The sequence below is a fragment of the Corythoichthys intestinalis genome, chromosome 2 (genome assembly GCF_030265065.1).
Source record: "Corythoichthys intestinalis isolate RoL2023-P3 chromosome 2, ASM3026506v1, whole genome shotgun sequence".
In the NCBI taxonomy this organism is placed as follows: domain Eukaryota; kingdom Metazoa; phylum Chordata; class Actinopteri; order Syngnathiformes; family Syngnathidae; genus Corythoichthys; species Corythoichthys intestinalis.
Genome location: NC_080396.1, coordinates 20,769,717 through 20,797,637, shown reverse-complemented (window position 1 = coordinate 20,797,637; position 27,921 = coordinate 20,769,717). Strand labels below are relative to the sequence as shown.

The 27,921-nt window shown below is 37.3% G+C and overlaps 1 protein-coding gene across 1 annotated transcript; it reads right to left on the bottom strand.

Annotated features, from left to right (window-relative positions):
- Positions 1 to 27,120, bottom strand: mfn2 (mitofusin 2). Its single transcript, XM_057858749.1, has 18 exons — positions 26,843 to 27,120; positions 25,068 to 25,249; positions 23,876 to 24,011; positions 23,618 to 23,780; positions 23,411 to 23,535; positions 23,133 to 23,241; positions 19,517 to 19,624; positions 19,265 to 19,418; positions 16,624 to 16,691; positions 16,157 to 16,278; positions 13,353 to 13,479; positions 13,064 to 13,168; positions 12,634 to 12,736; positions 12,091 to 12,311; positions 7,062 to 7,217; positions 4,646 to 4,842; positions 4,417 to 4,551; positions 1 to 243 (listed from the first exon to the last, which is right to left on the bottom strand). The coding sequence occupies exons 2-18, from the start codon at positions 25,243 to 25,245 to the stop codon at positions 174 to 176; spliced, it is 2,277 nt and encodes a 758-aa protein (XP_057714732.1). The 5' UTR covers positions 25,246 to 25,249; positions 26,843 to 27,120; the 3' UTR covers positions 1 to 173.
- Between the last annotated feature and the right edge of the window lie 801 nt (positions 27,121 to 27,921).

Genomic DNA, 27,921 nt, shown 5'->3' with positions numbered 1-27,921 from the left:
TTCATATCACTCTGTCATTTTAGTGTACTTGATGCATTGTCTACCTCAATAAATACGAATCAGACAGGGACCCACTTTTATACAGACAGGGGGAAAAGAAAAACATTATTACTAGATATCCCCCAACATTCACTTCTGCATTCAACGTTCTCAGGTGGCTTGCTTTGTCAATTTCACTTGCTTTGGTGGAGGTACTGCTGGGTGAACATGTTGAGCTCGCTGTCAAGCCAGCCCGCTTTGTTCCTGACAAGAAAACACACAAACTAGGAATGAAACACTGCTTTAACATGAGTTAAGACTTCTTTATGGAGACATCCCATAAAACATGGCCTACTAATGCACCCACTATTTTTTTTACTTGGCATTTCTATTGTATTTTTTTTATTGGTAAATTTAAATAATTTGTATGGAAAACATAATAAGAAAGGAGTTTAACATTTCATTCACATGATGTAAATCTGTAACTATTATATACTCTGCCTCTCGCAAACATTATTTAATTTAAGAAAAAAAAAAGCAACCACCCCTTCAAAGATAATAAAGAGATTTTCCAATTAGTATAACATTCTTTGAAATGAAAATCATCGCCGTATTGGCCCGAATATAAGACGGCCCTGATTATAAGACGACCCCCTCTTTTTCAAGACACAAGTTTGAAAAAAGACTTTTTGTACACCAAATTAATTTTTATACATAAAATAATTACATTACATCAGAAACAAATGATTATGACAATATATTTGAGAGAAAAAGCAAGTTATTTTGCCTTATTCAAATCTTAATATCTGAACATTTAAATATGTAAACTAGGGCTGTCAAAATTAACGGGTGGTAATTCATTTTTTAAATTAATCACATTAAAATATTTAACGCAATTAACGCATGCGCGGAACGACCCACTCAAGCATTGCTGCGAACAGACTACAATGGCGCCGTTTGAAGTATATTGAGAGCTAAGGGCAGAGACAAGCAAGTGGAGTGGACGCAGGTGTGGGTGGCGCCGTTATCAACTGTTAACTGTTAACAAGTTCCCTGAACGTCTGAAGTATGCTCAAACTGTTAGCTCTTTTAAATCAGAGCTTTAAAAACGCTTTTGTTTAGCACTGCATATCCATAACTGGCTATATATTTCAATCTACTTGCTTTCAATTCCTCTTGTGCTTATCTTCATTGCTGAGTTCAATTATTATTAGTAGTAGTAGTTTTTGTTTTATTTTTATTTATTTATTTTTATTCTATTTGTTATTAAATGCAATTTTTATGTACAATTTTATTTCCGATTTTGATTGTCTTGGTTTTTACGTTGTATTGATTTAAATGTGATTTTTATGATCTTCATGTGATGTAAAGCACTTTGAATTGCCTTGTGTTGAATTGTGCTATATAAATAAATTTGCCTTGCCTTGCCTTGCCTATTTTCAATGTGACCAGCATTGTCAGATTGAGCAGTGAGGAAGAAAGTGGTCAAGCGAGAGAGGGAGCGAGAGAGTAGAGAAAGTGCGCAGTTAGCGCAGGCTCAAGTGCTGCGTCCCCCACATGCTTTTGTTTTGTTAATAAAAGTACCCACAAAAAGCCATCCAATGCCTCTCGGTGTTTATATGTACGCCGCCGTCTTCCTCAGGAGGAAATCGGACGAACCGAGCCAACCGATGACAACAAGCCAACATGAATCGCCGGTCCATAGCACCGCCAGTTACCAAGAAGGGTGACTTGGTAACGCAGGCATTTATTGGACCCGCGCTATTTAATGGATTAAGCAGTGGCATCTCTTCCACAACTGTTTATAACTATTGTGGCAAGCGACATGGGGAAGAATAACTATAGATGATCTTTTTCTTAACACTATGTAATGTACTCAACGCAGAGAAGATATACCATTTGCAGAAACCACTGTGACTCATGGTTGCTCAAATTCCCATCATGGATTTGGGCAGTTAAGAACATTTAAGTCGCTACAGTATCATTTAGTGAAAGCACAACAAAAATAATATTCCTACCTCTCAAATATAAAATAATATAATAAAATAATGCATTGGATTTATTTAGCTTTTTTGGCACCGGGCATTATTATTTTCACTAGGGGTCAACTACCTCTTAAATAAACCATCTTCCTTCCATTTTTTATTAAATTTACACTTTTCCATTTCAGCATATTCCTGCTCACCTCTACAACCGCGAATAGCCAGGAAATGATGTCATGGGAAGACGAGATTTCCCTGGCATTAAACGCATCTTCTGGAAATTTAAAGAGCATATGACACGAGAAAAAAAGTCTTAAATGGCATTATTATGTGAATTAGAATCATATTTTGAGACGATTCGACTATATACAACAATTTAGCAAAGCACAGATGGCGAGAAATTAGTCTTTTAATCTGCCGCTTAGCCACGCCTACCATTATAGGGCTTTAGCATCCCCAACAGGTGGATGACGTCAGCGGTAGACTGGACTCATCGGTTTTACTATTCAGCCCATTGTGGGGGAATTATTCAGAACGAGGAAAACGCGACGAAGAGAGCTGCAAAATGTCATTGTTTCAGTCTCTCTACTCCCAATATTTTTACAGGATATTCTTTTTATCCAAGTATTTTTCCCCAATAGCTATATAAATGGCTTGAGAAGGACCAGTCAGCCCGTCAAGGGGGAACTACTCACAACGAGGAAAACGCGACGAAGAGAGCGGCAAAATGTCAGTGTTTCTGTCTCTTTACTTCAATATTTTTACAGGATATTTTTTTTATCCAAGTATTTTCACCAATTGCTAAATAAATGACATGGTCATGACAAATAACAGTCTTGTGCTGAATGGAATATGAAATAATAAAAATGCATTTATTCAGGATGACATGGCAAAATTACTCCATAATGGCCAAAACTGTCGACTTCACCTTTACTGTCGCACCTCCCGAACGATATTTTATGACACCTAAATCGGACATATGTCAGTTCCCTTCCCCGGCTTCGGAGAATGTAAACAAACCAGAAGGCGTGACAGCTAGCCGACATGCTAACCCGGACCGAGTGATGCTTCAAAGTCTTCGAAGCGGAAAATCACACATAACTAGCCTGGATTACTTGAAATGACGACCGGGTTGTCGATTGTCTTCGCGGATCGGCAAACCGCCCGGCGGAGAGCAATTTACAGTTCGTTCCCAGAGGAGGGTGGCTGGAGTTGTTGTGCAGCTAACGTGCTGCTGCTAATGAGCATTAGGAGAGCTCTTTACATGCCTATCAATGATCAAACGTAAGTACCGGTAGTCCTTTATTTAAAGGAAGTTTGTAGTGTTTACTTTGTAATCGCTGTATTCGTATTTGACATAATACAAAACAAGATGTTTACTCACTTCCTTGTAAGTCCAATGGTCCCACAGTAGTAGGGCTTGGCCAATATCCACAGTGAATGGGAACCTTTTGAAACTCCAAAAAGGCGCATACGCCTCTCCCTCATACAGAATGATTTTTCTGCAGCCGTTTGACTGGCGTGATGCGAAAAATAAACGTATTAATCCGCAAAATCAGCTGAATCCTCCGTCCTCATACACAACAGTACACTGTAGCGTGAAGAGGACGTCTTCTACCGTACACGTCACAGCGCCCTCCTCCTCAATGCAAGACCGAAGCCGGAAGTCACTCATTTTCATGGCGCGGGATTCAAAAAACTAAATAAAACTAGCAATCGCTTCCACACACATCCAAGCGGTCCATATCATTCAGGGGCATAAAATACCGCGTGTATTATGAAATAAACATGCTTTTTCGTGTGACAGGCACTTTAATACCTCCTGCAGTTTTTCATAAAATGTAAAACAATTTAAGACCTTGACTATCCAGATTCTAAATTTAGGACATTTTAAGACTTATTTTTAAGGACCTGCGGGACCTTTGAATAACAGTTGTTGACAAAAGAACCCTGGTTGAGAACCTATTTTTGGCAAAGAATGTTGATTTAACTTGTTTTTGGGAGCATACACTGTACAACTCGCACATCCCAGTGAGTGTTAATTCTTGTCAGTGAATGTTACGATTCGATTTGTGTGTGAATATCAAAGCAATGCTAATTTTATTTTTCATTCATTTTATTGTATTTAATAAATTACTCACTTTGAGCTAGCAGGTAAAAAAACGAAGTGTTTTACAGCACAATATGTGTAATTTTTTGGGGGTATTTGTGTTTAACTTTACAGTCTGACTCGCCCAGAGTGTAAAAAAACATTGAAAACCATCAAAATTTGAGTGTTTCGAGGGAATGTTCAAAAACTGCTCAATTAAAAATTTTCCAATTACATCATGCTACGGTCGATTAAGTACAGTATGTAAGCTGAATACGGAGATCAATCTCATTTTGTTTCCCCTAAATCTTCGATATTAATTTAAAATTCATCCATCCCTAACGCAGTGTGTCATGTGGTTCTTACCGTAGCAGTTTAGCCTTGCTCTGCATAGCATCCAGTAGTTCAATCTTGCCATTCATGTCAGTGATCTCATCTTCAAGATTCTGCCGGGTCACGTCAACCTGCTGGCAGAGTTGGGCAAACACCCCAGCCAACTCCCTGTCGACCATAGGCAGCAATACACACAAGATGACAAAGAATGATTGTATTAAGAAAAACATCAATTTAACCTGAATTATGTATGAATGCTCACTGTTGGACTTGATGACTGCAGTTAGATCCAGTGTAACTGACAATGAGTTGCAATTTCTCGCTGGCGTAGTCGACAAACTGTTTCTTGAAGGCGCGCTCTTTGGCCTTTGTCGTCCAGGTGAGGCGCTCGTACACAAAAAGAAGCCCATAGAGACCCACGGACAGCGCGATAAGACGCCAACCCACAGCCTTCCAGATCTGCATGTGCCACAAGAGCTTTTTTAACACAGAACCTTGCAGAGTTCCCACAATGTACTGTATTTTCAGGACTATAAGAGACTTTTTCCAATCGTTCGGCTGAGCTAACTTATAATCAGTTTTTTTTTGTTCACACTAACAACTGCAAGAAGGGCGCTTAATGCATGCTCTCTACTTCCAGAGTTGGCAAAGTTGTTCAAAAGTGTTACTGAAAATGAATACTTTGATGCAGTACTTCTCAAATAGTGGGGCAGAGCGATGCCGGGGGTGGCGTATGTGACCTCGGGACAAATACTTTTTTGCCGTACTAGAATAAAGTGAAATTGCACATACACTCATCGGGTGGCAGTAGCGCTTCATTTTCAGAGTTTGCGCAGTATTTTTCAAGCCAACAAGAGCACACAGCAAAGAGCACTGGAGATATGAAGACTTCAGATGAGGAAATATGACGAATTGTATGTAGTGTTTGGCGTTTGGCTTTGACTTTAATACAGTGGGAGACGAGGAAACACCAGTCGGCTTACTGTGTATTAAAATATTTGCAGCGGCAAGCAGGAAGCCAAATCAATTAAGTGATTCTAGAAGACATTAGACCTTAATCACATTGATAACACACATTGATTTTTTCAGCGAAAATGTGCCGAATATTGCAAACATCCGTCCTACTTTCTCATTGTTACATCAGTAAACAAGCTAGCACTGTTAGTGTCTGAAGGGAAACAGCAAATATTATGATTTCTGCAATCTTGATCTTTCATTGTGAACAAAAATGGTATTGAAATACTATTTTCAAGAGAAACAAAGTCCATGGAGAAGATGTACTTTCGAGGGCCGCACAAAACGGATTTGGCCCCCAGCCTTTGAGTTTGACACCTGTTCTATAATGATTTGCTGTGAGATCGAGAGTTTGCTAAACAAGTTGCGTTGTTTAGGCTACAGTTATGTAAATAACTTAATGTTATGTTGACAGATGCATAGTTATTATTTTGTTCATTTTATTGTTTATACTAGAATTTAGGAGTGGGAAACTCTTGGTACCTCAATATACGATACGGTTTGCGATACAAAAGTCACGATAACGGTGATCTGACGATATGGCAATACAACGACTGTCGATACACTGGTCAGGAAATCATTCTAGGATATTCTACAAACAACTAATAAACAGAAAAACAAGCTTCTGCTGTGAATTGTAATGAGTTTATCACTAGTAGACGTCCAATCCATTTGAACTGGGAGGGTTCCCCCCACTTCAAACGGATTGAACGTCTATGGCCGTCAGTTGCAGCCAATGCCAGGCAATGAGATAATTTTGGGCCATTTAAGGTCATTTACCTGTTGATTTTCAGTTACTTCCTGTTGATTTTGGGGTATTTCATGGGTCACTTCCTGTTCATTTTGTGTTATAGACCTGGGAATCACCCAAATGAACAGGCAGTGACTCAAACTCAACAGGAAATGACCTGGAAATGCCCTAAAATAAACAGCAAGTGACCTGTAAATGCCATGAAAATCAGACAGAATGACTGCGAATGCTCTGATTTCGAATGACCGTGCGTTCCCAGTCTAAATGAATTGGGCGTCGAGCACAGTCAATGCAGCCTTAGAGTTAACTGAGACACTATTATAGTGGAAGATTTTGGTAGCAACTTGTTGGTTCCTTTTTAATTTCAATTTTTTTTTTGAAGACATTGACACCTTTTTGAAACAATATCTCGATTCTTGCAGGAGCATATCGATAACCTTTTGGGATACAAAGTATCACGATATATCACCATTTCGATATTTTGTCACACCCCTACTAGAATTGCAACGATACCATTTTTTTGGTTCCTGATACCTACTCAGACACCTGGCTGTATGTATTGGCTGACGCTGACACATTACCAATAGTACCTTTTTTTATGTTTGGAAAAAAAAAATAATATTAAATTACAGCATAATCATGAGAATGTAAAGTAATTGCTATCATGGCTTTTTCAACAAAATGCTTAACTCATTGGCTGGACGATCAGTCGTCCACTTCAAATGGATTGGACATCTACTAGTGATAAACTAATTTAAATTCAGAGCAGAGGATTCCACCCAAAAATTTGAGCTATGTTTTTATCTGCGTCATTGTGCATTTTTTTGCTGATGTAAATTGTAGTCATAAAAACAGTCGAGATTCACTGTTATTTCTTGTTAATAAAATGACTTATGAACAACTGTGTCCTCACCACTCCGCCAACTACAAGGACGCCCATGGAAGTACGGGAGGTCACAGAAGCAAGTCCAGTCACCATGGAGACCATCAGTTCCTCCTGTGTCATGGAGTTTTGTGGGAATGGAGGCATGCTGGCACTGACCGGAGTAAGTGCCAAAGTTCGAGGGATCTGCAAGAAGGGACTTCATCAGCTTTGACAAACTAGTTCAGAAATGACATCAACAAAGTAGGAACAATTGATTGAATCCTGTATCCGTGACTAACTTAGGGGTTCCATTTTCTGCACTTTTGTTCTGCCCTTTGGACACACTTTTCCAGGAACACTTTCATTAATTTAAGTGGCAGACATTTCAAGTTCCAACAGTTATTTGCGAACAATTGCTTTGGGATATTTGGAACGTGAGTGGTGAATCACTGGATTAATAGACAACAAAACAAAAGAGCATTATTTGTTTTTGTATTACTTTTTTGCTGCGCAGTACAGGTCACTTTACTACATGTGGCAGAAAACACATGAGACTGAAAAGCAGTTTGTGTCCTTGCACACAATTTTAAGATAAACTACTGTATTTTAAGTTTAAAAGAAATTGCTGTGTTTGATGGAACAGTATGTCTACATGCTGCCATAGCAGTTTAATCACACAATTTGAACCCAGGCCTATATATATATATTTTTTCTATTTTAAAAGTCCATTTTACCCCTGAGACCTCGATTACGGACAAATCGCGATTGTTTGTTTTGTTTTTTTCCAACCCATCTATAAAAATAAGGAGCAATTTTATTTTTCAAATTACCTTAACATTAACATTTTTAACTTAGAATCTTTAATTTGCATCTACTATTTAGTTTAGAAAAGTTTAAGTTTTACGCAAATTAAGTCAGACTGAAAAAAAGCCTCTTTAACTAATTTGCTCCCAAAAACGTATAAATACGTTCTATTTGTAATTGTTTCAGTGTCCCAAAGACGTATCTTTTACGTTTTTTTTTTTTTTTTTTTTTCAAAAAAAGACATCTCTGGGTCATGATTCAATTTAGCTCCAAAGCTGAAAATCCATTTTAAAGCAATAAAACTGGGCACTGGAGGGCAGTAGCGCAGGGCACCGGCGGCGGACGACCGAGCAGAACAACCGGTAGGACGCCCAGGATGCCAGGCGCTGGACAAACAGCAGAACAACTGGGACCACTAGAATGCCTTTGAGTCTGTGCTGCTCGCGAGCAGAGCCCGCAGAGACTCAAAAAAAATTCATCTTTATGAGACGGACGGCGATGAGGGAAAAGTTTAACCGGCTGTCGTGGCCAGAACAGTGTCATCTTTCAGTTAGTTATGTGTAAATAAATTGTTACTTTGCTATCAAAATCTCTATTTGTCTTGTTGTTTATCTTTTTTGTAAAAGGAAAACATTATTCAGATGTTTGGGATGTAACTAAAGCAAAAAAATAGCTGTGTATAAGTGAAAGTTTTGATTGAAATGTATGCTTTCACAAAAAGCTCAATTTCTCGGTTTTTTTTTTTCATCAGAAATTGGAAAATTGCTCAAACCAAGTTATTTTTTACTAATTACTATTTTTTTTTCTGCTGAAAGAAGAGAGTCTAATCTTTCTTTTGGTGGGTGGGTTCCATGGAACAGAATTTTTCTGTGGGCCTTGCAAAATCAGTCAAAATCCAGTAAAACGGCCGGGAGCGAAGGGCCTTGCTCCAGTAAAAATGGCTGGGAGTGAATGAGTTAAATAGGTCACTTAGTTCAATCGTCCTCATAAACTATAGCATAACTGTACATTGTTCGTTACTGAAGCATTTTCAATAGTTTTAATCGATCAAAACAACGAAAAGTTAAAAAAAAAAAAAAAATCTTTTAAAAAAGAAAAAAACTCAATTAAAATCTAGAGCACTCGTTTTGTCTTTGAGGTTGGTCTTGCCACACCCTAGTCCCGGATTTCACTGCTGTGTTTTCACACTTAGTGATACAAGCGATAAAATTAGTTTTTAGATTGAAACAATGTAATTACACGATAGTATCCACTTCAAATTAATGTGTCTCTGAAACCTGCTTGGGAACTGGGAAGCTCGGCGCTTGCTCATTGCTTTCTTCTTCCTGAAGTTTTCTTCAGCTCACCTGCATTTCGTGTTTGTAATGTAAAGTTACTTAGTGGACTTTTGTTACATAGGTGGCTAACACTGTGCATTTTACAAGGCATAGCTAAACATGGCTCGTGTCACGTCAGCCTCGACTCCAGGTGTTTTTTGTTTGTTTTTTTAATCACCTACTTGCTCTTTATTTGGCTGGTAATCGAATTTAACTTTGCACAAAGCATAGTGCTTTTGAGAACAAGACCGTACAGCAGACTATATTAATGTTTTCATTACATAGCGCTTTATGCAGTAAAATCTGATATTCTAATACAGTCATCCCTTGTTTTTGGCAGTTTATGGGGGACCCCCCCCCCACGATAATCGAAATACGCGAAGTAGAGATGTAGCTTAAATACATATAAGACATGATTTTCCCCCTTTGTTTCCCCCAGAGTATAATTATTTATTAAATGCTTCATTGCATGAGTGAACTCAGATCAACTCATGCTGCTTAGAACAGCACACAACACAATGAATTGCCACACTACACTACAGCCAATGTTTAACAAGTTAAACGAGATGGCGCCTTTAAAAAAGCTTCTCTGGCAAGTTAAAGTAGCTCCCTTGTCACTCACCGTTAACTTTAACAAGCTGCAGCTGCCTGGTGAGAAAGAATAGCTTCAGAAGGGAGAGTGAGAGGCTGTACATGATCAGATGAGAGATCTCTATAAAATCCAGCATTTTTTTTTTTTTAAATTGAAAAAAAAAAATCGCAGTGGACTGAGGGTGCGATGTTTGAAGCGCAAAGTAGCAAGGGATAACTGTATACGTTTACGATCCCGGCCTCTGAGTGAGCAAGGGCTTTCATATGCATTTGCAGGAGAGCTTTGTTCATGGCCGATTAGTAGGTCATGATTTCCTACTGCAGGCATATTATTTTTAAATCTTATGCAAATATTTCAGGATTTATGAAAACTTAAAAATTGTTCCTCACCACATCGCAAAAGAGGGTGGACTTCCTCTTCAAAATTTAGTTTTTAGTTTTATTTGGATCTCAGAATGTCATTTTCAAGTATTTTTTAAAATAAAAAATAAATACTTCCTTTGCTTCAAAATTCGTCAAATTATCTTCCCTTTATTGATTTCAATGAATTTTCCATTGCAAAATGTGACTTGAAGGGTTTGGTGTCCAAAACCTGTTTTAAAATGAGAAATGTAAAGCTCACGTGAATTGACCTACTTTTAGATGTCAAAAAATGCCCTCCTGTTAAAAAAAATGTATTCCCAAAGATAAGATTTTAAGCTTTCCAATGATGTATCACACATGCATATAGGACAATTTTAAAATTTGCCCAAATTGGGTGCCTCAGAACAGAACTTCAAGCCACCTGTGTATATGGTAGGCTACAGAGAGAATTCCTGAAAAAAATTAAAAATGTATTTCATTAGTGTCCACATTATTTAACTAATAATACACATGTTCATACATATTGTGGCGTTCCCCTTGGGGAAAAAGCATTGGAGAAAACAAATATATGGATATCAACGTAGGATAGCCTCTAACATAGAGGCTTGAAAGTTAGATTTTGCCAAATTCAATACTGCATCTCTTTCCCAGACAGTTTTTACCGAAGACCATAACAGAACAGTGGTTTAGAGAAAACAAGACAGCACTATATGAGCAGTCTTTACAGAAATTCAGAGGGCAGAAAAAAGTGCTTTCTTTGTCAAGTGCTCCCCCTGCAGGCCAGTCTCTATTATTGAAAGTTTAAGATATGGAGGGGGGGACCACTACGACACGTTGCCCTGATATTCCCAAGCTAAAATACCTATCTATAGGTCGAACACGACCCGTTGTCTATCATGTGGCAGGCTAACTAAATGTTAAGTTGTTGATGTATCTGTGGCAGAAAGTGACCACAATATAATTACGGTGTAAATAAAGCCAATTAGAAATACAGTAAATAGTAGCCATAAATGCACTAAACATCTTCCCAAGGATATAGCTGTCCAAAAACATGGCTAATGGTATTAAAATTTTACTGTCATTGTCTTTATTTTAACTTGTATATACCCTAAATACATATCATCTGCTTAATCAGGAAAAGAATTTGGAGAATAGCCGATTATCATTTTCTGTTCAAACATGACATCAATCTTTTGAAATTTTATCAAACACATAACCTTTAAGTACTCATGTAGGGTTACCAACTCCCTGAGATAAAAAGAAAGAAAGAAAGAAAGAAAAAGCGATACCTTATTGGTAGAGTCGACCTCAGAACAGTCACACTTTTCTTCTCTTTTTGTGTATGGGTATTTTTTTTATTATTGATTCAAACCTGCATTAAGTGCATATTTGAGTGTCCCTCATTAAGCACATTGAAAAACAATTATCAGCAATGTATTTTTAATATAAATTATAAAAAATATAAAATTTGAAAATATCTGTCCTGCTGCATTAAGTGCATATTTGAGTGTCCCTCATTAAGCACATTGAAAAGCAATTATCAGCAATGTATTTTTAAAATAAATTTTTAGAAATATAAAACTTGAAAATATCTGTCCTGCTCACTTTAAAACTGTATAATTTAACATGTAAAGCAGAAAATTTTGTGCATCAAGAAAAGTGAAAAACAAACCCTAAGGGTAAACGGAAAATCTATTTTTAAAAAATTCCATGCTACTTTTTTTTGTCGTCCATACTGCTGTTGCCTGCTGTCATATTCATGACAAGCAACAGTACTTTGGCCATTGAGATGAGCGGGATTTCGTATTGCCATGCCCCTAAGTGAGTGTTCCGTAAGTTCATTGGTCACAAAACAGGAGATGCAGAAATGCGTTTCCCTGCAAATTTTTACTAGTATTTGTTCATTCGACAAATCAGACACTATTTTCAAGTTTCGTGATTATATTATTAAAAAAAAAAAAAAACATTTATCCATCTTCAATGTGTGTACATTATGTAGTTACCTGGTCACTGTAACCCATGAGCGCCCGTCGAGTGTTCTTGGGCCCCAGAAAGCGGTTGACCAGCATCGTCCAGCCCAAAGAGAAGTGAAAGCTGATATCCTCCTGGAAATCACTGCAAAGCTTGTCACAAGCTAGGTCATAACTAAGACTGAAACACTGGCGAGGAACCAGCTTATCCACCTGCTCTCTCGCAGAGTTGGGCAGAAGAGGCTTCAGGCCCTCTGTATGACACATGAATAAAAAACAATTTCACCAACTGTGATATACAAAGAGTATTCTCGTGCAACGATAAACTCATTGGCTGCCATTGACGGTGATTGATGTCCAATCATGTGGCTCTTTTCATTCATCTGCTGTCAATTACATTACTTATCACTTGCAGATGTCCATGCATTTGAACTGGGAGGGTGGCAGCGAATTAACAAATTCAGCCCTCCAACTTAATATGGATTAGAAGTCTAGCGCTGTCAATGGCGTCAAAAGAGTCCAATGAAAATGACAACAAAGTCAACATTACATTATATACAACAGTATTACAATTACCTATCATTTCTGCCTGTGTGTTTTGAAGAGCAGTGGTGATTGTGGTGGAGCACCTTTCTGACATATTCTTTCCAAGACACTCTTCTATATGCCGATGGAGCTCCTAACAAACAAAAAATTAAACTTTTAGAATTCGCACATTTTTGGGTGTGGCTCCCACATCTACTACTATACTTACTATACTACTAATAGTGTGTACTAATGCTATACAGATGTATTATCTAACAACTATCTAATTTCTTATAATACCACATAATAGTCAACATTTTAAAATTCCTGTCAACATTTTTTTTTTTTTTTTTTTTTTCACAAAACATGGTGGGCTTCTCCAACACCAATCTTTGAAAAAATTTCCAGCGGAAACCATGTTGGTGTTTATTTACCAGATTTCAAAACAACTGCAGTATGCTAAAACTGTACTGCTACTCACTTTTTTGTACACCTTGAGGACCACTTGTGAGGGATGGAAGTCCATGTGAAAATCATCTACTAGAACGTGGAGCTTCCTGATTTCTTCTGCCATACAATTAGACACCTGGAAATAAACAAACTATTTCAACTGCAAGAATCAAGACCATCATCCATTCTAAAAATAGCGTTCTTTTGGAAGAATTTCAACATAACAGTACAAAGCCAAACTGAATTTGCCAATAAGTAAATTTGCTACGCTGTGGCTCATTTTATGTCAAACATAGTTTTGAAAGCATGTCCGTGCTCACCTGTCTCTCAACCTCTTCTGTGATTTTCTTTATCCTGGCCTTGCAGTCCATCGTCAGCAGGTCTAACTGCTTGTCTATAAACTCCAGGCGATCTTGACGGTCCTCTTTGGTCTCAAGACAGTAAACTCTATAAACCAAATACACGACCACACATTATGCAATAGAAATAAAATAACAGTTTGTCTTTACATATGTGCATGTTAGCTACGTCATGAACAGTGAGCACTAACACAACCTTTTTCCTTCACAGATGTTGACTTTTGAACTTAACTAAAAGGAATCTCGACGTTCCTTTTCATCTCTGGCCAGCATAACACCAAGCCCAAGCTTTCCGGAAAAAAAAAAAAAAATTTGAAATGTTGTTCGCCATAATTTAGTACACATTACTAATTTGTATCAGTGTCTGATGACTTCAGCCTCAGAGAAACCGGTAATGTTTCTGGATGTTGTTGCAATAGCTGTGTTAACTGACAATGGTTTTCTGCGCAGGTACTAAGCATACATGGTAATATTTTTTTACACAATGATGTCGACTTTATACAGAATCATGACATTAATCAGTTTCAAATCTGTTCACCTGTGGATTATTCCAAACAGGTGTTTTGTTTTGTTTTGTTTTGTTTTGTTTTTTTAAGTAGCTGTCAGCTTTTCCAGTCATTTGTTTCCCCTGTCCCAATTGTATTGGTCTGCATTAGGGCTGCAGCTATCGATTATTTCAGTAGGGGAATTATCTATTAACTAGCTGGTTAAAATAATCGAGTAATCAGATTAGGAAATTTAATGTGTTGCAGAATAAATTTTAGGAGATGCAAAACAAAGGTTTGCTAACATTGCACTTTCGAAAGGGCATTAAATGTGAATACAAAATAAAAATCCCAAGTGTTTCTTCAAACTATGCAGAATTACACTTTCATTTAAAAATAAATTCAAATACCTAAGCTTAACCTCAAACGGTAAAAAAAAAAAATGAATGAGGATCTAGCAACAACACAAGAACAATTGGCTAACTTGCATAGCAAAAGTGTGCTAGCTTAAATGCTCTAAAAAAACTTTTTTTTTTTTTTTTTTTTTTTTACAATGGTCTTAAAACAATTGTTCAAACACGTATTCCCACAAAAAAGGCTAAATATATTTACTAAACTAAATTACGAATGCATTAGAAAACATTAGCTCAAACAAAAACCTAATATTGCTCTTAACAGGGAACAGCTGGATTCAGCCTTGTTAAATTAGTTATCTGTATGTCATATTCACTGTTGCCACTAGAGGGCAGTTTATCCACCCGAATCAATAAAACAAAATGCAAACACTTTCCAAACAAACCATTACAACGCAACTCTAATTAAACGAATACTCGAAGCAGCAAAATTTGATTCGAAGCTAATCGAATTACTCAAGTTAATTGATTAATCGTTGCAGCACTAGTCTGCATATAATGACAGTCATCAAATTTAAAATGAGAGAATATTTGCAAACAAATTAACTTTTATTCGTTGGAAAATTAAATAGTAGTAGAACTGGGCGATTAGAAGATTCCAAAGAGTTTTTTTTTTTTTTTTTTTTTTTTTTTTTTTTTTTTTAAATCAACCTCGGTGATAAGACATGTCATATTTATTTAACCACATCGATTACTAACTGACTAGTTTGGCAGATTTTAAACGCTCCCTCAAAAACAGTCCAATGTTGACAGTTTCCACGTGGTTTATTATACACTGAACTCCAGGTAAGGTAAACTGTAAAGCTAAACACGCATAAGGATAATAACACATTCTGTGCAGTAAAATACAAAATACAGGGTGTTCCAAAATGTTTGACCCAATTTCGTATGCCAATAAGTTTGACTATTTTCGTTGGAATGACCACAAATTTTCACAGCTTGTGTAGACACGTTTCAAGATTTTATGTGTAACGTTTGGGACTGCTATCTTTTCAGGTTAAAAAAAGCCGTTCACTTCAAAAGAAAAGGCATTCTGTCTTCAGTCACCGAAGACAATGCAGCGTGCCTTCTTCACAAATTTTGAAAGAAGGCACCAACTACAAAACAAATTAGGACTTGGCACCAAAAATTTAAAGTTTGTGTTTCAAGTTTGGCACGAGCTCCAATACCGACTCGACGTGTGCGGAGTCACAGGCGGCGCTCATATTGAACATTTATGAAAATATGTCATAGAACCATCAAATATTTGTACTTTTCTTTGTAGATTAAACCAATAAAACATATGACCTTCAACATAAAAGTGTATTTAGTTTCACTAAGATCCGTCAAGTAGTTTCCGAGATATGGGCATTTAGAATGGGGTCAACCATTTTGGAACACCCTGTACATTTTTTGCTTTTCACCCGCTAGCTAAATGCCAACATACAATGGCATATTGCTTAAAAACTGCCAGTTAAAAAACAAAACCTTGAAAAAATAAATAAATAACAGGTTTAACTCAATGCCTACAATTCACAGTGATAGACGTCTGCTCCATGTGAAATGGATAGGATGTCCACTAGTGGAAAAGTCAATTGAAATTCACAGCATACGAATGCAAATAGCCACATGATTGGACGTCTATCATCATCAATGACACTATATGAATTAAAATAAAAGATTTGAAAAATTGTGACCTTTTTCTGAACAGAACACCCATCAGTATATTCAATTGAATAATATTTGAAAAGTGTTTGCAAATCACTTTACGACTTTTTTCTTTACATTTTACACAACGTACAACCTGATAGAATTTGGATTCTGTACATTGGATAGTTTAAAAAATAAAAAGTCATAAAATTTATTCATCACAACCATTTTCACAAACCTCTGTTCCTGTGCAGCAATGTGTACGGCATCCATGATGTGTCGCAAAGCTTCAGAAATCTGCTTAGCCCGCACTGTGTGCTGTTCAAACTTTGTCTTCACCGCTGACTGAGAGATGCATTCCTAAACACAGCAGTGACATGAGCAAATCAGTGTCAGCACAAAAAACAGTAATGGGGCTTTAATGAATGATGATGGACTAATTCCAATGTGTTTAGAACTAAATATGCCTGCTTCATGATCCCATTTTTTCGCCAAGGGAAGGCAAATACTATTTACGCGTCGCATAAAAAATGTCAAGTTAAAAAAAAAAAATTTAAAAAAAACTTTCCTTTTGTTAAAAAAAATAAATAAATGGTTTCGCTTTCTTGACCAGCTGTCCTTAAAAAAAATCTAAATTCTGTAGAATACAAGGAGTATAATTCATGATTCTGAATGTTTCAAAGTGGTTACACATTTTAGCATTACCTCAAATCGCCTCTCGAAGTTCTGAAACTCAAACATCCTAGCTTGAAATCCCTCAGCAAGTGCTCCACCTGACACAAAGGAGAAGAAAATGTAATACGATACATTACACTTAATTTCCTATAATACATACACTTAGTTCTGGGACTGGCTCTTAGGGAAAGGAATTTAAAATTAATGAATATCCTTTCAACTAAGCCTTTCGCAACATGCAATAATTCCATTTATCGAACGGTAAATAAAAATGAAGGTGGTAATTTTTCCGCTGCGATTTATCGCCTCGCGTGCACGTGCATGTGCGCGTGCAGCAGACGTGCTGTTAAAAGTTCGGCTTCTTTGTTACCAACTACGCAAAATGCATCTTTGTTCCGGGTCCAGCAAAAAATAGCGCAGGGGTCAATCCGTTCCCATTATATTCTATTGTTCAACGTATACCGGCTGCGTCAGTGCTCCGGATTGACTGCGGGGCATCTCCACTGTGCCGGAGCCCGCCGGATGGTTCAGGCTTTTTACCGGAGACGCAGCCGTCAAAATGGGCGGAGCCGGGCCTGGATTCAATAGCCCAATTGCTTAATCACGGTCTAACCAGCGAACATGGACGAAGAACGCTCCATCATGGAGGTGAAAAGTCACAAAGTGATTTATGATGCAGCAGATCATCATTATACGGGCAACATTAAAAAGGAAGCTGTATGGTGTCCTATTATGTGGGTTTTTCTGGCAATGATATCAAACACATGACGTGCTGAAAACTTTGTTTTTTATTAACACACGGCGCTAAGAACACTTCCTCAACCTGTGGCTCTCGGCAGTCGGCAGGCTGTGTCTCTCTCTCTCTCACTGCCGCGTCACATGAACAAAAAAACATCACCGTTGCGTTCAGGGTGCCTTGGAAAACATACAATCAAATTATTACACATGGAACGCCATAGCAGAAGCTATGAGGGGAAAAGTTTTTATTTGCTTAAATGCTTAAATTATTAAGTGCAATTTATTTTCCTGAAAAAGACATTTTATTTATTCTGTGTTTCTGTGCGGTATTAATATTGTTGTCTTTTACTTAAAAGAGGCATGGTCTATTGATTTTAGTTGTGATTTCTTAAAAAGTATTTTTGAATTTAAGAGGAAACATTTATCGCGTTTAAATGGGTGTACTTGATCTTTTGATATATACTGTATTCTCACTGTGTTATTGTAAATTGGTTTTAAAAAATAAAAAAAAATTGGGGGGGCGCAATAATATCGCATATCGCAATAATTTATGAGATAAATTATCGCACACTAAAATTTGTTATCGCGGCAGGCCTACTTCCAACTCACATTTGTGTTGCATGCAAATGGCTGACTATAGAACTATAGTGGTAACTAATTTTTTATGAGTTTACTGTTCTATGACCTTTCTTATTTGAATGTAATGAAGATAATGCAACCCCTAGTCCTCAAATTATCTAATGATTTGTGCAGCCGACCATTTTTACGATTAGTCGACTGATAAAAAATAAAAATTAAAAAATTACTAATTTTTTTTTTTTTTTTTTACTAATTTAGCACTGAAATTTTTCTTGGCTTTTATTAATTCACAAAAACATTTTGGAACACTTAAATTCTTTATTAAAGTACAACATGTAAATAATAATTAATCACACATAAACAATGAGGTCAAATGTTGATAGCATTTACTAGTGCAAAAGAATGGAATGTAAACAGATTGAGAACACTGACTTCGCCTTTCCAACATTACTCAAAACAATTCTTTTAAAAAATCTAGCATTATAGTATACTATAATTATTATATATAATAGTATAATAATTATAATATTCATTGCCAATCGTATCTTTGAAAAAGGGTCTCATTTTAAAGCTATTCTTAGTGTAGAATCTGAATTCTGTAGTATTATAATATTTACATATTATAGTATTAATTCTGAAGTATGGGGGATTAACTCCTGAATATGAACGTGACGTGCTTTTATTTTGAAATGTTCACCGGAAGTAAGTTCGCTAAACCGCTAACTGCTTCACACTCCGCAAAAAAAGCAGTTTTCGTCACTGCTTATGGTGTCACACATAGATTTTTTTTTCTTTTTCATATTTTCATTTGCAAATGCTGTTAACCAGCGATTTTTAATGTTTCAAGTGTCACCTTTTAACCACAAGTTTGAGTTTTGGAGAAGACTGCTAATCTTTTAAAGCAGGCTAAAGTAGGTTGTCTTTTGTTTTCCCCCATTAGTCTCAATGTAGCAATGCTAACGTTTACAGTGTTTAATATACATGGGTTTCCTTATTTTGTATGTCTGAACTGTAATTCTACGGCATGTTGATAACCAATAAACATCTGTGAAATGAACTGGAGTCTCATATGTCATCTACACGCACGCATGCACGCGATGATAAAACGCAGCCGTGAAAATGATCGCCCTCATTTTACCTTGCGACAAATGGACTCATTGGATATCGCAACAGGCTTAGCAACTTCAATAAAACATGTCGTTAGTTAGTTAGATGCAATTACGACCTCCATTCCTAAAAATTTTGTCCTCGGATCTACACAATTCAAGTAAGTCACCCTTTTTGACTTTAAAACGGCAAATTTCGCCAAAAGGTGAGCATTTTTCATGCCTGGTGAAAAAAAGTCCAATCTCACCCGTTTCAGGCATTCCTTGAGCTTTCTGCACACGTGCCTGAAGAACCTCCTTCGCAGAGACGAAGAAGATGCGATCACTGGCCTGAGCTTGGTCCACAACACCTAGTTCATGCACCAGAAAATTAGTACAGCGATCCATATGTTGGCGGCGTACCTGGCAAGAAAAAGGATATCAAACATCATTTATTGTACTCTAGTTCAATTGTACAGTACATACAGAATGATGTTTTAACAAGAGTAAACCTGGCTAACCTCATCCATGTACTCAGGTTCTGAGGCTGAGGCATCCCAACGGTTATTGAGAATGAAGATGTTGGGGCTGGAAAGTCGTTCGTTGACTTTGTGAAAAAACGACTTCTCCTACAGAGAGACATTTGAAATGCAGTATATCTCAAATCCAAGTCTCACATCATATCCAAATTACTTCGACATGTATTTAAAAAACAAAAAAAAAGTATAGAACCTAGAGCAGGGCGGTAAACCGAAAATTTACCGTTACCGAAATTCTTCACGATGACCGACGTAATTTTGACCATGTCGGTAAATTCGGTAATTTAATAAAAGAAGAAAATATAGCCTTTTCATCCCGCTTTGACTCTGTGTTGTTCGGCTATGTTCATTCCCCTTTAAGAAAGCAGACAGTGCGCTTACGTTTGGAGTCACATGGTTTTCAGGAAGCCAATCAAACAGAAGCCCGGTAGGCTAACGCTAGCAGCTAACGCTAGCGGCTAACGCTACAAGTAAACGGGATGAAGTCGGGCTTAAGTTAGCTTCGCCAAACTTTCACCCGACATTAAGTAAACTCTTGACGGGTTCCAGATAAAGATGGAAAAACCGAGGCTTTCTGAAACAATGAACCACTTTTAAGACAATTGCCCTAAATTGAATCACTGTTTGACACACTGCAAGAGCCCCATCTACTGGATAAACAGTGCAAGTTTCTTTTTAAAAGTAAAGTTGACAAATTGCCTCAGCATTACATACAGTATCTTCAATAGAATTAAGTGGATGTCGTCTATTTCAACCAGGAGATCGTGTCGTCATTAAGTGTGATTTACACAATTAAAGTTGACCTCTTTAAGCCTGTGTCATTGCTTTTGTCTGTGAAGATGTGTTCAAAGCAGTATTTGTAATACACGACAGTGCTAGTGTTTAGACTGCATGTGCAATTGTTAAATTGAAAGCTGGTAAATAAATTTAACGAGAAACTGTTAAATTGTATTCCATGCATTGATTCAAATTTTCAAATTATATAACTGTTTGCTTGGGCGAATTTATTGTCATTTATCGTTATCGAGGTAAATCTGCTCAATTTATCGTGATATGTACTTAAGGCCATATCGCCCAGCCCTAATAGAACCCATAAAACTTAAAAGTAGTTCAGCATTTCTGCATCACAGTCTACGATTTGGGGTTTTAAACCCAAAATACGACTTACGCGTAAGTACCTGACTTAAGCGATTTTGACTTTACGATGGCGAAGTCTTGTCCACCATTCTGTCTGCAATTGTGTTTTTTGTTTGTTTGCTTTTTAAGTCGCGTAACAAGTATCTAGCTCTTGCCATGCCTCCTCCCCCAGCAGCGTCGCTGCCGTCCTGTAGTTCCTGACGGCATCAGGTTCCACCCGCTTTCATCTCCGGTTCTCATGTGACTGCCCGAGAAGCAAACTTTTAGGCTTTGGAGTGTCATGACGCCTGCCCCGACCTCTGGTTCTGGCCACTGACAATGCGCCTGCCGCTGCTGCTGCTGCTGTTGCTGCTGCTGCTTTTCCCCCGGCGCAGACACCTCTTGTGAGTCCCGATCCGTTTTTTTGAGTTCAATTTTTTGGGGTCGCGTTAAGAGAGGCGTCCCCGAGCCGCCTTGATATAAGCCATCTCTCACCTCCTTACTCGTTCCACAACATCCTTTCCCCTCAGCAAAGCGCCTCACTAGTCAGTGTGTTGTTGTTTTTTAAAGCCCGAATAGTCATTCACTATAAAGGCATTTAACACAATGTACCTCATAGTATGTTATTTACTTGATCCTATTAATATGACGTATAATACATGTTTTAGGACAGTTATTTTTTATTTTTATTTTTTTATTTATTTTTTTTTTTTTTAGGTACATAGAGGGTTAATTCCGACTTGCATGGAAATTTGGGTTACATCGCAAGCCTAGAAACTGAACTCGTCTGTAACCCGGTGACTACCTGTATGGAAGATGAATGAATGATGAATGTCTGCATGTTGTGTTCAAGATAACTCAAGAAAGAATAAAGACATTATTATCAAACGTGCAGGATACATTTGTAATATGAAATGGAAAAGGTGACACAATTTTGAGTTAATGTGGTCAAAGGACACAGAGGTCAGAAATATGTTGTGATCAAGATAAATCAAGAAAGGATAAAAGGGTTATAAAATTTGCAGAATTAATATGAAATGAAAGAGTTGATTAATTTTGAGGTGATGCGGTCAAAGGTCACAGAGGTCAAAAGTAGAGCTGGGAATCTTTGGGCACCTAACGATTCAATTACGATTACGATTCAGAGGCTCCGATTCGATTATAAAACGATTATTAATGCACCCCCCTCCATTTTTTTCATTTTTTAAAAATGTTTTGTACATTAGTTCCAAAATTGTTCAAAAATACTCTCAGGCTAAACCAAACTACTATTTCAGTATCAAGTTAACATATAGCAGTAAAAAAATATACAAAAATAACAGTAAATAAAAAACTCCAGTCCCCATTCTGTATCAGCAGCTTTAAACTACATTCAATTAATTTAATGTTGTGAATCAACCGTTAAAGTTGTTAAAATTGCTCCCGTTATTCCATAATTTCCCTTTTGTCTACTTTCGACACGTGAAAGTTTTAAAACTATTTTAAAGATAGATTCAAGTCAGTATTTTACCGATTTAGTTTAGATAAAAAGTTAATTAGGTTTGCTTGGAAGGTTCGCTACAACAGCCTTGCAGGGAAGTGTACTGCTTTAAGATGGCGGCCGTTTACTAACGCCCGCATCTAGCTTTTTGTAGATGTGCTGCTAACGCTATCGAATCTATATTGCATCTAGTCCTATATAAATGATATCTACTGTAACATTATGTGGATGTACTTTGTAGCAGCTTTTCGGCAGCAGTCAGGTAAGTTGTTGTGTTTTTTTATCTCGTGGCATGAGTTGAGCTAGAGCCGTGAGTTGAGCACTGGCATTACCCGAGGGGCCGGGTAATGAGAAGCATGATGTTTAGCGACTCTCGCTCCGTTCCTCATTGTCCCGCAGACCGCGCGGCGCGCTGAGTGTGTTGTACTTCCGCTTTACTTGGCATATTTCAATAATCGGAATTTGGATGTTTGTGAATCGTTCTCAAATCTTCCACGGCCGAATCGTGAATAATCTAAGAATCGGAAATTTTGCACACCTCTAGTCAAAAGTATGTGTTCAAGACAAGGGAAAAAAAAGGGATTATTATCAAACTTGCAGGATATAACTGTAACATGAAACGGAAATGGTGATTCAATTTGGGGGTAGTGATGTCAGATGTCAGAAATGTTTTCCTGGTCAAGCTATCTCAAGAACAAGGCAAGAGATTATTTTTTGTAATATGAACCGGAAGGTCACGAAATCTGGGGGTTGCGATGTCAAAGGTCGGTGAGGTCAAAAAAGGAATTTCACAAACACCTGATAACAGATTAGCCCATGTAAATGAAATTCGCAGGCTAGTTGGTGAGAAAAGAGAGTGATGAAATTTAGAGGCATGATGGAAAGGAGTGCCCACTCTCCCAAATGTAATATTGCTTTGAAATTGACTGCTTGAGCATAGGGATGCTGTCCCAGAGAGCTAAAGCCCTCTATTTATGAAAAGTTTTTGTGAATATGAATTACCGTCTGCATCAGCGTCGACTCAGAGTTTGCCACAAGTACAAACACGTCCGCATCCAAGCAGAACTTGTCGATCCAGCTGTCCAGTTCTGTGGTCACGTCAATACCTGGGCTGAATAAAAATAGAAAAGCTACATGACTAGATGTATTTCACACACAAAATTGTATGTCTAACTATTCTGCATAAAGAAAACCGATTTACTAGTTCCCTTGCTGATTATTTTTTATAGTCAATCATCATTATGCTACTGAATGTAGTGTGTATAAGCTATATGCCTGACCTGTCCACCAAAACCAGATCATCCCTGAGCAAAGCACATTTCGCTTTAGGCCACATGACACAGACCAAGCTGCCTGCTTCTAGGTCCTCATCCTGGTGGAGAGCATGGGCTAATTGGTTCACCGTCTGGAAATGTAGACACAACAACATATTCTTACTTGAAGGCAAATTGATCATGATACCCACCTGCATTAAAAAGCTCTCAAACCTTAATGCTCTTCCGCTCCTCAGAACCTTCAGTAAGAATGAAGGCTTCATTTCCATCTGTTCCTTCCACCCTCAAGAAACAGTTTGTGGTATGACCAATACCAGAAGGCAGCACCTTGTCACACAGCATGGCGTTGATGACTGAGCTTTTGCCATTGCTGGTCCTAGAGAACAAAAAAAAATCTGTATCAGAAAAAATTAATTTCATTGTTAAGATTATTGTGAATTCAGATATTTACAGGTTGGAAGAGGCACATACCTCCCAAAAAACACCACCTTCATGTGCCTCCGTGCCAGCACTTCTCCAATCCCTGCTACTTTGCTGAGGTAACTTCGAACCTCCTGCACCTGTTCTTCTGTCGTGACTGGATCCAACTCTTCATTTTTGTGTGCATCTAGCAGTGTGTGTGGGGGGCGGGGATAATTTAATTCACAGGCAAAGCTTTTTCCAGTATATTTGAGAAATGCTTAAATAACAGTGGCATATCTTGAACAGTCTATTAAAAAGTCCAATGTTTAAAAAATAAAAAAGCATACATATGTGCATTTTAACCAAGGCAACCAGGCTTTCTAAGTTTTCTGGGGGAAACCCTGATGTGCATACATGTGAATACATTTTTTCACTAATATACAATCTGAGTACAATTCGGTATTCCTGAAAGAAAAATAAAGGATTGTAGAAATCAGAATATTCACTTTTTTTTAAATTTTAAAATAAATGCATTTTTAAGGATAAATATCTGTTTCATAATTTAATATTTAAATCATATTTACAGTTATCTCCTTATAGAAAATGTAAATAAATACATTAAGATAAAAAAAATACAAAGAATTAAAAAAAACTATCACTCCCTTTTACCGGTAATTAAACATTTGAAAAGTAGAATATTTAAAGTTTTTTTCCTTTGCTATTTTTAATTAAAATTTACATACATAGATCAAAAAAGTTATAACAATTAATGGACTAACATTTACATTTAGTTTCTATAACTTCAGTTGTTCTTATTTTTCAAAAAAATGTTTATTTGGAAAACCTTGAAGTTGTTACATTTACCATTATTAAAGCATCACTATACAATTAGCAATAACAAGTTAAGTGCACGACCGCATTAATCAGTATCGATTTAATATCGGTATGGATTCTTGGAGTTATACAAGTCATTATCAGAAAACTAATAAATATGTGGCTCCCTAAAATAAAAATCATGTACAGTGGATATAAAAAAATAGGTCTTCGCATTCCTGTTCAAATAGGTTTTCTTCTGTAGAAAAAAAACAATATGATTTATGAGTTGAAGTACACTCAAGTTGACCACATAATCAGAGCACAAAATTTTCCTTTGACAAGAACTAATTTTGGGGAGTCGAGCTCGAGACAAGCCGATATCAACACGTGAAAAGACCATAAAACACAATTGTAGTCCTAATATAATAAAAGTCAAACAAGTTACCATCCAGAAATGATGTGCTTTCCTTAATGTAGGCGCCCAACTGTTCAAAGATCCCATTAATCTTCTTCTTCGCTGTGACAAAATGCTTGAGTGGCGACGCGTTCACCTCCGCCATTTGTCTTTTATCCTTCTTGCTTTGGATTGCGTTGGTGTTGGGCCGTGTGAAAACCAGAGACATGGCACTAGAAGAACACGTTATGATATTATTTGTAGGTTGTCATGAAATCACATGAAGTGAGAGTAAAAGTGGAGTCTGAAGATTTGTCACTTAAATTACAAAAAGGTGAAACATTTGCAATAATATTTTCCATGGAAAGTCAAGAGGATTTGAAATTGGACATTTTCATTGGAATTAACTTAGAATTGAGGGTAATTTAGAAGATAGGAGTGGGAACCTCTTGGTACCTCACAATAAGATACGGTTTGCGATACAAAGCTCACGATAACGATGATCTGATGATATGGCGATACAACAATTATCAATAAATGGGTCTGGAAATCATTCTCGGGTATTCTAAAAACAACTAATAAACAGAAAAACAAGCTTCTGCTGTGAATTGGAATGAGTTTATCACTAGTAGATGTCCAATCCATTTGAACTGGGAGGGTGGCAGCGAACCCTCCCACTTAAAACTGATTGAACGTCTATTGCCGTCAGTAGCAGCCAATGCCAGGCGATGACGTAATTTTGGACCATTTAAAGTCATTTACCTGTTGATTTTCAGTTACTTCCTGTTGATTTTGGGGTATTTCATGGGTCGCTTCCTGTTCATTTTGTTTTACAGACCTGGGAATCACCCAAATGAACAGGCAGTGACTCAAACACTACAGGAAATGACCTGGAAATGCCCTTAAATGAGCAACAAGTGACCTAAAAATGCCCTGAAAATCTGACATGATGACTGTGAATGCTCTGGTTTTGAATGAAGGTTTTGAATGAACGAACGTTCCCAGTCTAAATGGATTGGGTGTCGAGCACCGTCAATGGCAGCCTTAGAGTTAACCGAGACACTATTATGGTGGAAGATTTTGGTAGCAACTTGTTGGTTCCTTTTTTTTCCCCTATAATATTGACACCTCTTTAAAATGATATCTCGATTCTTGCAGGAGCATATCGATAACCTTTTGGGATACAAAGTATCACGATATATCACCATTTCGATATTTTGTCACACCCCTATTAGAAGATGTATAATATAACCACAAATATTTTTAGACATCCAAACGCATTCAAAATAATAAAACTAAAAAAAATGAAATAATAAACACATTCCAACAGATTTAAGCAAAAAGACCTTTATCAAGTCATTATTAATCTTGACTATTTCTTGTGCTAAAAAACAAAACAACAACAACAACAACAAAACTTCAAGGTAAGATTTTTTAATTATTATTTTAACCCTGCCAAATAAGCGACATCATTTAAACATTTCGTCACTCAAAGCAGGCGCCAGCAACTTTATGAAATATATTAATGACTTCAAGACTTGTCCGCAGCGTCATAAGAACATAATTACTTGACCAAATTCGTATGACTGTGTCCGTGCCATACCTTTGATAACCACGAGCGAGATGGTCGTCCATCAACATCACATCTGATTTTAAAGAATTCTGAGTTCTTTTACGTTCTAATTAAAATCACACGCGTTAGCTGCGTAGTTTGGGGGTCGTTTCTGGGCCCGACTAGCATGGAAGGCGGTGACTATTTAAAAGGCAACTGGGAACAAGTTAATTTCTGTTTGTTACTGCAACTTGCGGTATTGTCATTTGCTTACCGTGGATAGGGCTTGCTCTTCACAAATAATCTACTTGCATATTCGTCTTTTCGCCGTTACTAGAGATAAAATACTGTGAAATAATGCGTTAGTCTTCCAGTCTCAGTAAAGGGGACGCACACTGCAAAGCAATGTCAAAGCTAATAAACTATTTTAGCAGCCACTCTAAGTTGTTATAACGTGATGACCTGAACAGAAAGGATAACGCTACTAGCTGCATAATGTCATTTGTACAGCACCCACAACAGACGCCCTCTCTCATCTTCCGGGTTAATTTGTGCGCTCCAGTTGCAAACAGCGTCACCTGCTGCTCTGGAGGAGGGACAACTGTCGTTAGTAACCGGCGGCCATCTTAAAGCAGCAAACGTCTTCTCTGGGCTCTATTATTGTAATGGACGTAAATTGAGTGACATTGGCCGTTAGAAATATTCAGCAATCTTTAGCTATTTCGAATCAAATGCTCCGCCGACTTTGACGTTATGTGGTCGAATGGTTCTACTTAAAATGTCCAACAAGTGACGACGCACGTTCCCGTTGGTTCAGAACACACATAATACATCTAGCTTTGCACAAAAGATATCTATGAGAAGTGCAAACAAGCACCTTTCAAGAATCTACGCATTACCGGATGTTTCCGGCGTCTTATTTTTATTTCATAAAAATTCCCAAAAATTATATATTCCTTTTTTAAAGTCATGTGTTACTTTTATTTAATAATTTGAGAGTCTGTGAAGCCCGTTGGGAATCGCTAGCATCCCCTCGCTAGCTCCCTCGCTACTTCGCGGCTCAACTTTCGCGCTGTCAGTGTATCGCAGTGTTTTTAATCTTGTTATGATAAGAGTTCTAAAAACAAATTCATGTACTCATTATTTGCATCTACTTATGTATGTACACTTACACGAGAATGTACAGTATGCATTATTCATATTATACATTTCAAACTATTCTTTATGCTCTAATGAAAACATATGCATTTATAGGGTTTTATATAATTATTGATATATCAACCAAAAACAATGTATGTTAAAAATGAGAAGGGGGGGGTAACACTACTTCGCAGTTTTTCGATTTTCGTGGTC